The sequence below is a fragment of the Stegastes partitus genome, unplaced genomic scaffold (assembly GCF_000690725.1).
Source record: "Stegastes partitus isolate 25-593 unplaced genomic scaffold, Stegastes_partitus-1.0.2 Scaffold1355, whole genome shotgun sequence".
In the NCBI taxonomy this organism is placed as follows: Eukaryota; Metazoa; Chordata; class Actinopteri; family Pomacentridae; genus Stegastes; species Stegastes partitus.
The window spans coordinates 43,453-58,666 of record NW_007579086.1 but is presented as its reverse complement, the minus strand read 5'-3'; the positions used below and the strand labels follow the sequence as shown (position 1 = coordinate 58,666).

At 42.8% G+C, this 15,214-nt stretch overlaps 1 protein-coding gene across 1 annotated transcript in view; it reads left to right on the top strand.

Annotated features, from left to right (window-relative positions):
- The window catches only part of lrmda (leucine rich melanocyte differentiation associated), a 134,329-nt gene that overhangs the window by 94,523 nt on the left and 24,592 nt on the right, over positions 1–15,214 (top strand). The window contains exon 4 of the mRNA XM_008298841.1: positions 3,428–3,554. Coding sequence (XP_008297063.1) covers positions 3,428–3,554 — 127 coding nt within the window. The remainder of the gene's footprint in view (positions 1–3,427; positions 3,555–15,214) is intronic.

Genomic DNA, 15,214 nt, shown 5'->3' with positions numbered 1-15,214 from the left:
AATATAGTATTTATTCACACAGTATTGTGTAGTCTGCAGGGAGGTTAAATGTTGTCCCCTTCTTTGATGACTATGTGCTCAGTGGCCATTCGTAGTATTACAATAACACAAGAGTTCAACCTCGTAATATTATGTATTCAATATGGTTGCTGATTATGCAGCTCAAGACACCCACTCCTCATAAGGCTGTCTGGAGATGTTGTGACAATACATGCAACTTGAGCTGTTTTTCTCTTCGCCTCAGTGAATGAATTTTTGTGTGACATTTTAACCTCTTATCTTGTGGAAACTTATCAGTTTGTCCAATCTCCTGTTGTGGCAGATCAAAGAGGAGCCTAAGGTGCCTCAACCACCAGCTGTACTTTGTGTTTGCTTAACCCTTTCTTTTTTTTTTTCTTTTTGCTGTTTGCCATCAATGCAGCTGCATAGAAATTAATCACAGTGGTTAGAAACATTCTTTTTTTATGTCGCTGTACGTAGCAGTAATGCTAAGTATAGTAATTGCCGGGTTACACCGAAATGTGCAGTGTAACTAGTAACTACAGCTGTCACAGTGTTCACTACTTACTGAGGCATTTAAATGGTTCCGAGAGAAAAATTACACAACTGTGTACTACAACTTTGCATTAAAAAAAAATGTATTCAATTGAACTACTTTCAAATAACTACTATTAATCATTTGTGAAACGTTGCCTCATCCACCTCCCACTGTAGCTACATCCACACTTATACGTTTTCATATTAACCCTTTATAGGGCACTGCTTGGAATACTTGGAAAAATGAACATTTCAACCCTAGTGTGTTGTTGAAGGATATTTCAAGATATTTTAACTGTTGTGACGTTAAAAAAATAAATAAATGTTGCAAATCAAGATTAATAAAGTTGACATATATGGTAACTTGCCCGTCTACGGTTAAAAAGAACAAACTGCAAAATTCATTTATTTAGAAACATTTTAGTTTGAGGTAATGATACTTACACAACCAGTAACAAAGTATTCATAAAGTGCTTGGCAAGTTCATTTAGTAACATTTTTCTTGGGGTAGTGGTATTTGTGGCACTAATCTCAAAAAATAAATCAATGCAAACCAGTAACAAAGTGTTTAAAAAAGTGCCTGGAACGTTTGTTTAGTGACATTTGTTTGTAAGGTAGTGATATTAGCACTAACATGAGAACCTAATGTGCACATGGTTCTTCAACCTCAAGGAGAGGCACAGGGTGGACATATTGAATGTCCAAGGAAGTTACCAAATAAGGTCACTTGCCCCATAAAGGGTTAACACAAAATAATCTCAGGCTAAGCAAGTGTTTCAGCCCCGTTCCAGAAGTAATCACAATGCAAACGAACATGCCTGAATATAATTTCACATGAGCGTACCCGTATAGTGGGCAGGCATGCCAATGTAAACAGGATGTTGTATAAAATACCAGCGAGGAAGAACAGCAATGGCCGAAACTAAGACCAGAGATTTCCTTGACTGCACAACAGCTGCTAGCATATTCGCTGTAATTCGTTATCCACGCTGTAGTCAAGCCTGATATTTTTTGCTTTCTTTCCAGAAAACGCTCACATGATAGGAGCGTGATGAATCGGGGAACAACATGTAGTGAAAATTAAGGCCCGGACACAAAGCGAATATGGATTCGTGCGTCATCGTTTCCAAAAGTCTCCGTTTTAGAGGTCCTGATACGTCGGAGTAATGTGGGCTCTGGGCGTAAACACAGCAAATGTTACACCTATTACAATGAAAATGTATCAGTGTAGCCTAAGTGCAGATAAGGTCAGCCGAATAAGATTATAGCTGGAATTTATAGGCAAGATACATAAAATATAGACAATAAACTTTACTTCTTCCGTTTTTTTTTTCTGTAATTTGGACTTAGGGAGTTATCTGACGGAAATTCCTCTGGAAATTACGGATTCATGCTAACTAGCTATGTAATGAAATCATTTGCAGTTCCTGTTGTTAAAAAAAAAAACGTTCTTATTTTCTCTATTATTTGTATCAAATGAGTGGTTTGTCAAAAAAAAAAAATATTGGGAGACTATTAGAAATGATGGAACCTGAAAATCAGTTATTTATTTGAATTAAAATGGTTTTGATTTTAGTTTTGTTACAGAAAAACCACATCCAAGGACAACAAAAGTCATATTTGGTATTTGGTATTGCCTAAATAAAGTACACCCCGTCTTTTTCTTTCTCCCCAGTCAGCCCTTCCCACCACCACACCCCGCCCCGCCCTCCACCCTACCTCCTCCCTCCTGCCTCCGTTGCTTTCTTATCCTCCCTCTGTGGTGGGGTTGAATCATTAATATCCCCACTGGCTGACAGAGCCTTGTCATCTGCTCTGACCCTGTGATAGTAGGTTACCTATGGAGAATAACCTCTCTGCATGTCTCCCAAGGGCATCTTCACATTTCATCATGGAAATGCCCCGAACAAAGTCCTTTTACATGGAGGGAGACACAGGATGGGGATGAGGGGCCTCTTGGATTTGAGTGCTGGTGCTCTCATCAGAAAAAAAGGGGGTCCTTATTGGGGTTAGGAGCAGGTCATTCTACCGATCGTAACGTTCCAATAAGTAGGCGTTTAGGGCCACGTGATATCTGTAGTTTTGCTTTCCTCATCCAGTATGCGCTCTTTTTGCTTTCAAATTATGTTTTTCTTCCTTAATTTTTTTGCATGGAGATCTTTTCTATCCCATGTCAGTCCAAACATGATCCCACAGCCTCCTCCTTATTATCCTCAGGTGTTGAAAACTTGACACAGGCTTTGCCATCTCCCCTCATCGCCATCACCATCATCAATTTGTCACGGCTCTTTGCGCACAGGTCTTGTTTGTGCCCATATCCACCCCCCACCCCACCCCCCCTGTCCTTTCTCACCCTCCACTTAGGTGCTGCATGCGTGTCCTTTTTGGCTACCAGCTCAGCCCTGACATACTGGTTCCTCTATCCCTGCCTGCCTGTGAAAGGATCTGTTGTCATCTATGTATTCCAGCCATTATCTTTTGACGTTTCTCTCCCTCCCAATGAAAGACAGAGTGTGTCTGAAAGCTTAGAGAGATATCTGTGATGCTACCAGAATGACAGCTCTGGCAGACGGGTTGTATCTTCTTTCGTGCTATTTATATGTCATACTTTTTTTTTTTCTTTTTTCTTATCAGCTTTGAAGGTTATTACATACAAGAAAATATCACCATTAAATCTGCATCACCATTAAATCTCGGTAAACATGGCTTCTTTTCAAGTTTAGCTGATGCGTGCATTTACATATTAGAATTTGTGTCAGTTTGATTAGTGTATCACGGTTTACACACTTTCTCAGATTCTCTGTTTTGTCGCTGTTGTCAAGAAGCGACCCACGAGGAGGCCTTTCGAGGCGGCAGCGTTGCCACAGCTGAATTGTTTCCTTTCTCACAGGTACTTTGTTCTGTACAAGTTGCCCCAGCTGAAGTTTCTGGACACCAGGAAAGTAACCGGAAAAGAAGTGATAGAGGCGCAGGCGAGAGGAGCGTTCATGAAAGTGGTCAAACCCAAGTCAGAAGCTGTAAGTTAAGCTCTGTTGTTCTTTTTTTTCTGACACTGTTTTAAGTAGTAGTCCCTCTGATGTATTGAGTGGATTTGTCCCATTCATCCCTTTCCTCCCTTTTCCATTCTTCTCCTTGATCCTTCCTTTCTTCCTGTGCATGCTTGACTGTCAGTCTCCCTTTGCAGAGGTCCTACTACTGTGGCCCTTTGAAAAGACTCTGTCTTTCCTACGGCTTAAAGTGTACATGTGTGTTGTGCGTCGGTGCGTGTGTGTAAATGTGTGTGACCACGGCCCTGACCTGATTCCGTATGCATGAGCCCAGATCAAAGACGACGGGCGGCTGTCCAGTCGCACTTGTGTCGCCCAGTGTGACATGGCTGGCGATTGGAGTGACAGCTCACGTACACGGCACGCACAATCGCTTAATTATCTCAAACCCCGTGCATTTATTCTTCCCCGTCTTGTTTTTGGGCCTACGTAGACTAATTACAGTTCGGAGGCTTCATCAGTGTATCACCTCTTTTCATCCCTTTTTTTTTAATCCCCTTATTCCGCCCTCTTTTATAATGCAATATAAATGAACGTCTTTTGCCTATATTTGATTTCATGTAATTGTGAGGTCATGAAATATTTACTGTTTGGATCAGCTTAAGCTTTGCTGTTTCAAGGTCTCATGGGCTCTGACAGTGAGCCTGGGAGGTAAAAATGGATCCAGAGCGGCAAGAGCGAAGGCATCCAATGACAAATCAGAAGCATGTGAGTCGATGTCGGGTTTTAAAGTGCACAAGCAAAAACAAAATATTTATTGTTTCAGACAATCAGATAAGATAGTGTACTCTTTTGGTGTCAGTTCATGCTATGCTTTGTTCTTGATTCTTCATGCAAGTGGCAAGTGAGAAAGCAAAACATTGAAATAATTTAACCTCAGTCTGCCGTGGCTGGTAGATAGAGAAAAGTGGATTGAAAACACTGCTCATCCACTTTATATAAAAAGAAAATAAGGACCTCTACAATGCTTTTTGGCAGGGTAGAGTCACTTTTAAGATTTTATTTACATAGCTTGTCAGCGAAAAAGAAATGTTTGCCTTTGTCGCCACAGCCTTAGATGAAAGGAGAGATAATCACTGATTCTAGCTGACATGACGTGTGTGTTTTTGTGTCTTTGTGTCTTTGAACCTGCTGTATATGATTATTTATTCCCTATGCAAAGTAAAAGGTTACAGCTTTGATGAAAACGCGTCTGCCTAACACAGTATTTTGAGCGCCTGCACACGCTCCTGCTGTCCTATCCGCAGCTCCTTATTAGCAGCATTTGACTGAGTCTACACAATGGAGAGGATTTTTTTTTTTTTTTTGCCGGACATACTCAGCGTCGGGGTCGTGGGATGTCACGGTAGCATTTCCGTGACATTTGTTTTGAGTTAGATGAGACGTGATGTGTCAACTATCGCAGACTTGATGAGCCATGAGTACCTCCCGGCTCTAATTGTCCACATCATCAGAGTGATTGTAAGCTGACCAATAGTGCGGGCCACCAATTAGCGAAACGTCTGCAACAGAAGAGGAAAGTGGGGAGAGATGATGGCATAATTAGATATTTGTGTTTGCTTTTATGTCTGGTACAGCGGGGTGTTGCTCATAACAGTGGCTCATGGTACAGTGTCTGCCATTAGCTTCATTACAAAGGATGGTAATTAGCTGTCTCACTGTCGCTTCCACTACCATTTGAGTCTCAATTAGTGCAAGTATCGGAGGGAAAAAAAAAACGCTACGCCACAAATGTAATTTAAGACCTTCATTTCTGACATTTTTTTTTGACTTGAGGTGGATCCTTTTTCTCTTTGTGTTTAGTTACGTCTCCTATGTCACCTTATATGACAACTCGTCTTCCTACCGTGGATAAATTGAAACCATAGTAACAAGCAGAAACTGCAGCAGAGTTACAGTCGTACATGCCCACTCATGACAGCATAAATTTGAATAAAGAGCCCCTTCTCCATCAGATCATTCTCACTGCATGATGTATATATTGGAATAGTTTATGGGCTCGCTTTGAGAGAGACAGTGCTGAACTTTTGAGACCTCTCTTGAGTCATATTAGAGTGGAGTATGACCACAGCTTAAACTCCTTTTCAATCATGCCATTATGGCATGGCACTGAGCGACGCCACATGGTTCTGATAAAACAGTTATGGTCTTTAGCACAATCTGAACACCATAACTTTTCATACATTCCCAATGTTTTCCATGTTGCCTAAATTACAACCAGGCAGTCAACGGGCGGTTGTGTTCAGGAAAAGGCCGACGCATGTACCGATGATGAGACTTGCGAGCGCAGAATTCATTAAAAAAGCCTTAACGGTTCATGTATATTTTCATGTCACAACCTTCATTTCAGGGACACATTCTGACACAGAAGAAAACAAAGATTCGTGATCAAATGAAATGGCCGATTTTAATTGTGTATCTTGTGACCATTACGCTCTAAGTGGGTGACAATGAGTTGTGTCTAACTTGTCTGTTTCAGTGCCTTCAAGTAGCAGAGGGATAATTTTCACCTTTGGGCTTTTGTCAAATTGAATTTCTGCGTAAAGGACATGCATTTGGACAAAAACAGACAAAGATGAGGCAGAGAGGGAAATGTATAAATACCTGAAGTAAACAAAAAACACAGCAGGGACGATTGAAGTGTTTTCCCCAAAACCACAACACTAAGCAGAGTCAGAGTGGAAAAGCCTTGAGCCGTATTTTGGGAAATTGGGCGTGTTGGAATGCTATAATGTGATAATTCTCTTTGAGGACTTAGAGGTCATGGAATGAAATGGCGTTAAACCACGTAGAGCCATTTGGACTGCGTTGGGCTGCTTTCGGAAAATACATGTGGTACTTTTTGGCTCGGTTCCTCCACCTCCCTCCGCTCTGCCGTGGAGCCCACATTATGCTGTCGAGCCCTTGGGTTAAACTGGCCATGTCTATCAAAACACTGTGACAGCACATTCTGTTTTCAGATCCGAAGCACGGTTTAAAAAAAAAAAAAAAAAAAAGTGCGTAGCAAATTTAACTAGTAGAATAACATTTACTCTTTGCCACATGTTTAAGAGTGTTTCACAGTGAATGAAGTAACTCCATGGTCCCCCTCACTAAGCACAGCTTGGTAGCTACGTCAGCGGGTATAAATGTTCCTCGGATGTCACTTAGATTATGCCTGGATGAAGTATTTGACTTGATTTTCTAGCATGAACACAAGTTTTTCTTTTTTTTTTTTTCTTCCCCCCACATCCTTTTGCGTATAATGTAAAGCAGACTGCATTGCAGGGTGGCTTGAGCCAGTTCCTGGGTCCCATGAGTCTCCGCACACAGGGTAACGGTTCTTCAAGGGAATTGACAGTGACAGAGCCAGGAAAGTCCTCAAGTGGATCTTTTCAGTTCTGTTTTTTCTTCCCCAGACACTAACCTGTTTTACTCTGCAGCAGACAGCGGTTCATTTTAAGTTTGCACTGAAGGGAGCAGTCCAAATCTAAGATAGACTGCACGGGTTCAGAGCCATGATTGTGCATTATGTGATGCATGATTGTGGCTTTTTTTTTTTTTTGCAATGCAACTCTGGAAGGAGAGGAGGCATTTTGCTTTAGGTTGGTTGTTTTGCTTCCTCAAATGTACCCTGTAAAGTATGTTGCCACGTTCATCTCTGCGCTCCAGAGTTATGAGTTCCCCGAAGCTCTCAAACATAACAAACAGCATGCAATATAGCGCTTTGTGAATGTGCCTTCAGTGGGTTTGCTGAATCATTTTACTGAACAAATGTGTCCTCGGAGAAAACTCAAAGAATATGGTTCTCAACAGGGGAAGGGAATATAACCCAACAGATTGCTGTGGAAGCAAGTTTATTACCAGTCTTCACTCGCTGATAGATTCTGTATTTGCACCGGCTATTATACATACAGAACCCTGATTTGTCACCTTTCTTTCACGGCACATCCTTGAATCAATAATATACAGTAGGTTGTATAAGGACAACACTGCGGATTGAGTAGGAGTTGTGGGCAAAATAAAACCACACTAAGTGCCTGTCTGCTTTATGTTCAGACAAATAAACTCACTGACAGATTGTGATCTGCTTGCCTTCAAATTACGTTCTCTTCCCCATCTTACATAATGTCTTGTTATCTGTTAATTGCATCACTTGAGACACTGCTGTTCTCTGTCTTTTAATGATAACATATCCTAAATGTTAAAACAGCTGTTTATAATTGTTTGGACGTGTTTAGTTTGTATGATAGACGAAACACACTGCGTGTTTGTGTCAGACATTTCCAAGGAGCCACATGTTCATTCTCTTAGGTATGTGTATTTGCCTGTCAGTATCTGAGTGAGTGGTGAATGCCTCCATGTGAGTATTTCTCTGTTGCTGATTTCTAACTGCTGAAGTATGAGCGTGTCCAGAGTTTGGAGCGGCGCAACAAGCTCGATTCGGAGCGCTGGCAGCTTACATTGAGAGGTCATGCAGGGGTTATAAACCGGGAAAACAACTGCAATTAGAGGGAGTGACTCACACTGTCCACATAAATCATCCAGGGCCTGCATATCATAAACACACTGTAAAACTTTAAAGCACAATTAATTGTAAGCAAGAGTGCCAATATTGACTTACTGCCTCTTTCAAAGCCCGGAGACACGGGATACGTGACCCCGAGTGTCACGTCACTCTCCCAATGATAGATGCGTTCTTCATTTTTTTGGCGAAACGCGGAACATAAAAACAAACATGTGTTTTTGTAGGGGGCTTTTATGAGACACTGAAGTGGCCCCGTTGCATTAACTGATTTTCCTCTCCTTCTGCTGGCATCCAGTACAGAGAAGGAACGCCTCTGCGGCGAAGCATTTGTTGTCTCGGTGTCTCTTGTGTTTAACGGTGGAGTTTGAGGCCTGTCAGAAAACAGGCCAAGGCTGGGCAGCAATAATGAGACGTCTTCCTCTCCCATTTTGATCTAAAGTTTTCATAAACTTTGACAAATCATGTGATCGATCATGTAGCGTTTTTTTTTTCCCTTTTCCATCTGTAAAATGTGAGTCTGTTAAGTTTTTATGACTCTAATAATATTGAGAGCTTGGGATTGGCAAGCTGCAATGATTTTGCTTTTTAAACATACTTTCCTGAACAAAATGCGCTACATGCCTGTTTTTATAGTAATTTTAAACACAATCATTGTACGCTTAAAATTTGTTGACATAAAATCCTGCAACGTGATTCTTCCACTGCATGCCATGGAGTTCCTAAACTCCACAAAGGCAACAACATCATCGACTCCGAGGCATCTCTTCAATTAAACGTCTTATCAAATGATGCTTTTAGCTATTACATATTGCAGTGTCCCAGTGCATTGGCCTATCAGTTCAATCAGAGCTAAGCCTCCCTCTTGGTCCCTTTGGTGACAGGAAGATGCTGCTAGCCTAATGAGAGAGCTGGCTTAGGGTTTTGTGAGCTCAAGAAAACCCCCCATCTTTCTTTCTCACCCCTACCCCACTGGGCGGCTCCACAAAACAGTGCTAAACTTTAAATCTCTCGGAGAGATTGTTTATTTTTATGCCTGTCTGTTTTAGCCGGTGTTGACTGTGCACATTAATCACTTTTTCAGCACTTTATAGTTTACTTTCAAGTCGGTCGTCACGTGTCCCCCCTCTCGATACAGCTTGGCTTTAAATTGCGTTCAGATTTTTATCAGATAATTCAAGTAAAGCTGTTGTTGTTTATGACGTGCAGATGTTCGTATGCTATTTAAAAAGTTAATGAACTTTAGAGATTGACATCTGTGCTGGATGAGGTTGATAACGTGCATACGAAAGTGTCACATTTGTTTATAATTCACCACAGGGACCAAAGGGAAAGTTTTGGCTCATTAGTTAGAACCTGTAAATGTTTTTTTTTTTTTTAATATGCATAATCATCACGCATTGGACGTTCCCTCCCTCAGTGTGCTGAATCACTTGAGCTTTTAATCCATTATACCAGTTGCGTCTGCTCTCCGGTGCAGTGTTAATGGAGACGGAGTCTTCTTTCAGCGGCAGCGACTTTTCATGAGCGTGCAACAGAGGACAGAGCCAGAGCCCAAAGTCCCTCCAGTGAAGTTTGTGCTTACACAGGCCTTCTTTGTGGTTTTTAGAGCTTGTCAGACATGTCAAGCACAGGCTAGAAAAAGTATATTGTTTCCAGCCACTTGGATTCCTTTCCCCCTGACATCTGCCACTCTGCCGAGATGATAAATTCTTGCCTCATTAAGCGTGGGTGTGGGATTACAGACTGACAACACATTAATCACTGGGCTGGGTGGCAGCAGCCCCGCACCAGCTACAGGCATTGTTAACCAAACTTTTCTAATGTGTCACTCTCCTCCCTGACAGGCCATAATCAATCATCCTGATTGGCAGGGCTGATAGATTACACTATTTATACTTTGTGTAATGAAAGCTAGCGTTTCCACCTACTGTCATTGTCGAGACGATGATAGGCCACATCGTCCAGCTGAGTGGGAACGCATACAAAAAGAGAGAAAAGAGACGGGTAGGCAGACCATTTGCTGCATTGTGAACTTTAAAACAGACACTGTCGAGCTCCGCGGCGGGGTGGCATTGTGTGCGCGCCGGGGTTATTCTGCGAGTCCGCATTGTTCGCCCTGCGCGGCATAGCTTAAAGGCAGTTCTTTACACCATCAGTGAGTTATTGTCATGTTTTGTCGCTATCAGTGGCAGGCTGTGCTCTCGCAGGTAAAACTACGCTTTGTCTGTGTGGGATTTGGTTTCCCCGTGACCCTGTTGGTGAGGTGAGGTTTTGTTTCAAAGCCTTGTTTCTGACAGAAAAGGGAATGATTTACACACGTATAACAACAAAATGACAAGACACCATATACTGTATGTCTGTAATTATGAGTGTGCGCAGGTCAGAAGGATATTGGGTAATAGTTTTCCCTGTTTCCTTAGTATTAGCTTTAGAAGTCTGACATCGCTTTACAACCCTCCAGCAGATTTTTTTTTTTGCATGGGAACTGGATGAAATGACACACTGCTGGTAGCCTTCAAACATAATAAGGTTATGTTTCTTTTTGTTCATTTTCAGCCGTACGTCTTTGTCTGGCATTAGATATGTCCTCGGCACACCGAGAGAGGATATTGAATATGAGCTTTTATTTGAGAGGGTGCCAAGCATTTGGAGAAAAGAAAAGAAGAAGGGGGGGGGAAGAAAAAAAAAAGCAGTCCGTCATGTTTTTGACAGGCAGTAAATCTGAGACTTTTCTTATGAGGCGGTGTACTGTCAGGAAATTAGTTAACTAGACCATATTATGGAGAGCCAGGTAATTTACCCTCAGAGATGCAATCGCAAATAACTAGCAGGAGGCCGCATCCCTGACCTGACATTGCTTTGTGTATAATGCAAAGTCTAGTGACATGCTCAATGGGTTCTGTCAGCCGCAGGATTGAATTCTCTGCCTACTGCGTCTCAGTTTGGAGCACGCTGGTCAATTATTTCTGAGGCTGTCAGTGCATAGGGAGACACTGTTATTTAGTATGTGTTAACTTGGCATCATTAAGACACTCAACTGACAGAGAATAGCACACCTGAATGTTATTTATTTTGATTCCCCCGACAGGGGTAACCTTCAAACACGTTGACCTCCTCCTATTTTGCGTTTTGTGAAATCCCACTCGGTCCATTAGAAACAGGAGCTGTCGAGACAGTAGGGAATCAAATGACCGAGAGTCGTCTAATCTAACACAGTAATGTGCAAGAGAAGCTTCCATTTGTTTGGACAGATTGCTCTGATCACACGGTGGCAGTTGAGTGTCTATCCACGCTTGTGGAGTAGACATCGCTGTCCGCACGGAATCTGTAAAACACACGCTGAAATGTCATGTTATCATAGATCCGTGTTTTTTTTGCCCGCGAGCGCAGTATTGAACACCCAGGAATGGATGCTGTGGTTTCATGTTGCATGTTCCTTTTAAATGGTCCTTGAAACAGAAATACTGGCAATTTTAATTTCACTTTGTGTAAACAGCCAGATCTATAGCCGACACACATGACAACTTAAACACAGCTGACATCCTACAAAACAACAGCTAACAGGTATTTAAAGTTCTAAATGACATCTGATCATCTGAAACTCCACAGTCAGGACAGAGCAGACACGATGTTCTGACCCAAATCTTATTTTTCGGCCCAGTTGACTCGTCAGGTTTGAACATTACAAGTTTAAAATTTGAACTCTGTGGGAAAACGAATTATCAGTCTACACTGCCTCTCCACATCCTCCAACACCTCCACCACCAACCAACCCCGGTGATGAATGGGAAACCTGATCGAGTAAAGCCTCGGCATCAACCCTGTACAGCGGGATGACATGATTAGGAGGTGACAGCTTCTGTAACAACATCTCTGCATTTATCTTTTTCTGCTTTCTCTCTGTCTTTCACTCGCGGTGTCTCTCTCCCTCGCTGGCTGGCTCTCTCTCTCTCTCTGTCTGTCTGTCTCTTTCCTCTCAACAAGTCAGACTACTCTATAATTAATGTCCCTTAGGGCTATCCGCAGGTCAGGCAAGGGGGGTGCTGTTGAGACAGGTAGTCTTGACACCTCCAGCTTTGTAGCTTTATGCATGCGGGTGGGTAGACGGTTGAGGAGGGGCAGAAGAGGCCAATGATGAGGGCTGGAGCATGTTTAGGTTGGAGGCTAAGACGAGAGGAATACTGTAGGTTGAAGGAAGCCAGGCCTTGCTGTGTGACCTTTCCACCTGAGAGACAAAAAGGATGGTTTTTCACAGGATTAACCAGTCAAATCTGGTGCATTAAGAGCTTAGCTTGTCAGGAGACTCACATTCTGACTGACGGAGAGGGAACATACAGTTTCAATAATATTAGCGCCGCACACATTTAAACCTGAGGAAGGCACTTTAGGTTATGGGATAAATAGTTCAGGGGTGATTTATTGAGTGTAGGCGTTTGTTTTAAAGAGCACTGAGCTTGTAAAAAAAAAAAAAAGGCAAATAAATAAAAGCTTTATTGTATCTGGTCCAAATGTTCAACTAGTGCAAAGTCTCCCATTCTTGTGAATCACCTCTTTGTGGTGTGCTTCCGACAGACCACTCAGCACTTCTGCTCGTATATATAAGTTTGAAGTGTGCCCTCACGCCACGCACCTCTTATGTGCATCTTTACAAAATCTACTCACCACCTCCCGATCTGCATTTCGCAAACACAGCAGCCTCCTTTTCCTAACAATCGCTCTGTGAATAGCCACTCATCCCTGTGTTTTCTACTGGTGAAGAGCCTTTTTTTTTTTTTTTCTTACTTCTCAAGTTTTGAATAGGAGCAGAAAACGATGGGAGAGAGTTGGACAGAGGAAATTAAGTTGAGACAGAGGAGGAGAGGGAGACATGATTGTTTAGCGGTGGAAATATGTGAAAGAGTGTGGGCTGCCCAGGGTGCACCGGAGGTCAGCGCGGGGGCAGAGGGGTCAAGTGACACTCAGACGGCATTTTTCTGTCATTCATGGGAGTGTTGGGGAAGGCTGTGAAGGATTGGAATAGGGTTACAGGGCCACCGGTGGGCAGTGAAGTGGGTAAAGGTCCTCCGTGCTGCGATGTTTCAGTGTCACTAATCTGCAAAGAATGTGTCGTCGTCGCTTTGCGTTGCGTTGTTGTGATGAAAGTTTAGCAAGTGATTAAAGAACAACATCCGAATCCTTTGCATCCTAAAACAAAGATTTTTTTTTCTATCAACCTGGCATTTAAAAAAAAATTATAATTTTCAAGTCAAATTATTTGCATCTTTCAGTGTTTATCAAAGGCGTCGTAACCTCTGACAGCCTCGTTCGCTTTCTATTTGCAGCTGGCGCTGAGTTGCAATTTGACAGATTCGCGATGCCTCTTCCCAGAATAGGTCTGACTCCTACTGTTCTGTACCATACTTAAGCAACTGAATCAGAGCCAATGAGCTGTAAAGGTCCGTAATAAGATATCCTGTGAGATGTACTGTAAGTCATGATTAGCAACACATATTTTATTTCAAGGATAACTTCTCCAGGCAGTGTGGAACAAAGGTTTGTCATTTCATCAAGTCTGATTAAGCGAATACAGGAAGTGCTGCGATGTGGTTGGTGGGTGGCAAACGGAGCTATCCTGACAGACGATGGATCTCTATTTCTCTTTATTACTGTTTGTCTGTCTTCCCCGTTCTCTTTTACCTCAAAGTGATAAACTGCTCCCAGAAGTGCCAGAGATGTCCACAGTCTAACTGACAGCGCTGACCTTGTAGCGCCAACCCATTTTGTCCCGTTCCATAAGATCCGTCTTTTATCTTGTTAAAACCTACGACTGTAACCCGTGAGCCCCGGACATTTAATATGATATGATAATACGCATCCCCCGGGATCACCTGATACGCTGTATCCATGCAGCAGGCAGATGGGTAGGGCGCAAACGGGCATCACTTCCCAGCGTTTTGCCTGCCAACTGGCAACGTCCGTCATCAGACGTGTTCGGGGGTAATCCGAGAGGTGGGCCGAGCCGCGGCAGCTCCGACTTTCATCACACCTGTGCTAAAAGCGCAGCGAGGAGCGGCATGTCCATTCTATCTTTCCCCTCGCTGTAAGGGAATATTGAAACGGCAGCAGATCAGATGGGCTCACATCCTGTCAGACTCATCAGATTTCAGGACGACTGAGTGCTTTTGTCAGCTGAATTCCAGACATCTTCTTTCTTTCTCCGTCGAAGGGTTTTCAAAGATAATGTGTCTCAGGACTTGACCCCCCTCAAAACAACAGTATCATTGATACGGCGATGGCTCTAACTAATGCTAATGGCGTACGGTACATAATTCATGAGATGTCAGTTTGATCAAAATATGAAGTCTTAGCCTACAATCCGAACCAAACCAGCAGGGCAGAAAGAGGGAGACGACAAGTCTGACGCACCTTTCATGATGTCTCGGCTCGTCCTCTCATCTCCTCCAGCTTGTCTCTTAGTGCCCTCTGTCGCGGGTGTCATTCTTCCCCCCGACACCTGTCTGCCCTTCCCTCTTGTCTCACCGTCCCATCTCCTTCTCTGTGGGGTGGAACTGTTTGTTTTTCCGAGGTTTGTTTATGGGGGGAAGGAATACGCCGCTGCTCCAGGCCGCGTCTAGTCTTTCAGCTCATCACACAAAACATGACAGCCCTCCTTCTCTTTGGTGCTGAGATGAGCTGTTTCTCCTGTCCCCGTGGGGAGTCAAAAATTTTCTGCTTCACTCTCTCCTTCTTGAACTTCACTTCAAGACAGCGGATCGATATTGCGTGAGCGAGGCAAACGCTACCTGCTTTGGGCTGTCTACACAAACATTGTGTAATTTTTTCGCTGTGATGTGGTTTCAGGTTATATATCAGTTCACTCCAAAAGGAATTAATGTTTCATTGAATGTAGTTATTTGCGAGTACTTTTCCTCACATCTGCTGTCCTTGGATGGAAATTCAGTTTTAACTAACAGAGGCTGTATTATTTTTTTTGCGGGTGTTGGAAGCAAAAATGTACAAACTCTGGCACGAAATCCGAAATCATGAAACACTTGTCTATTTGCTGATGTTTTTATTTTTTTTTATTCATTAACACTACGTAATACAAATGTAATCTGCTCAGTTTGGACACTACAGCTTGTAA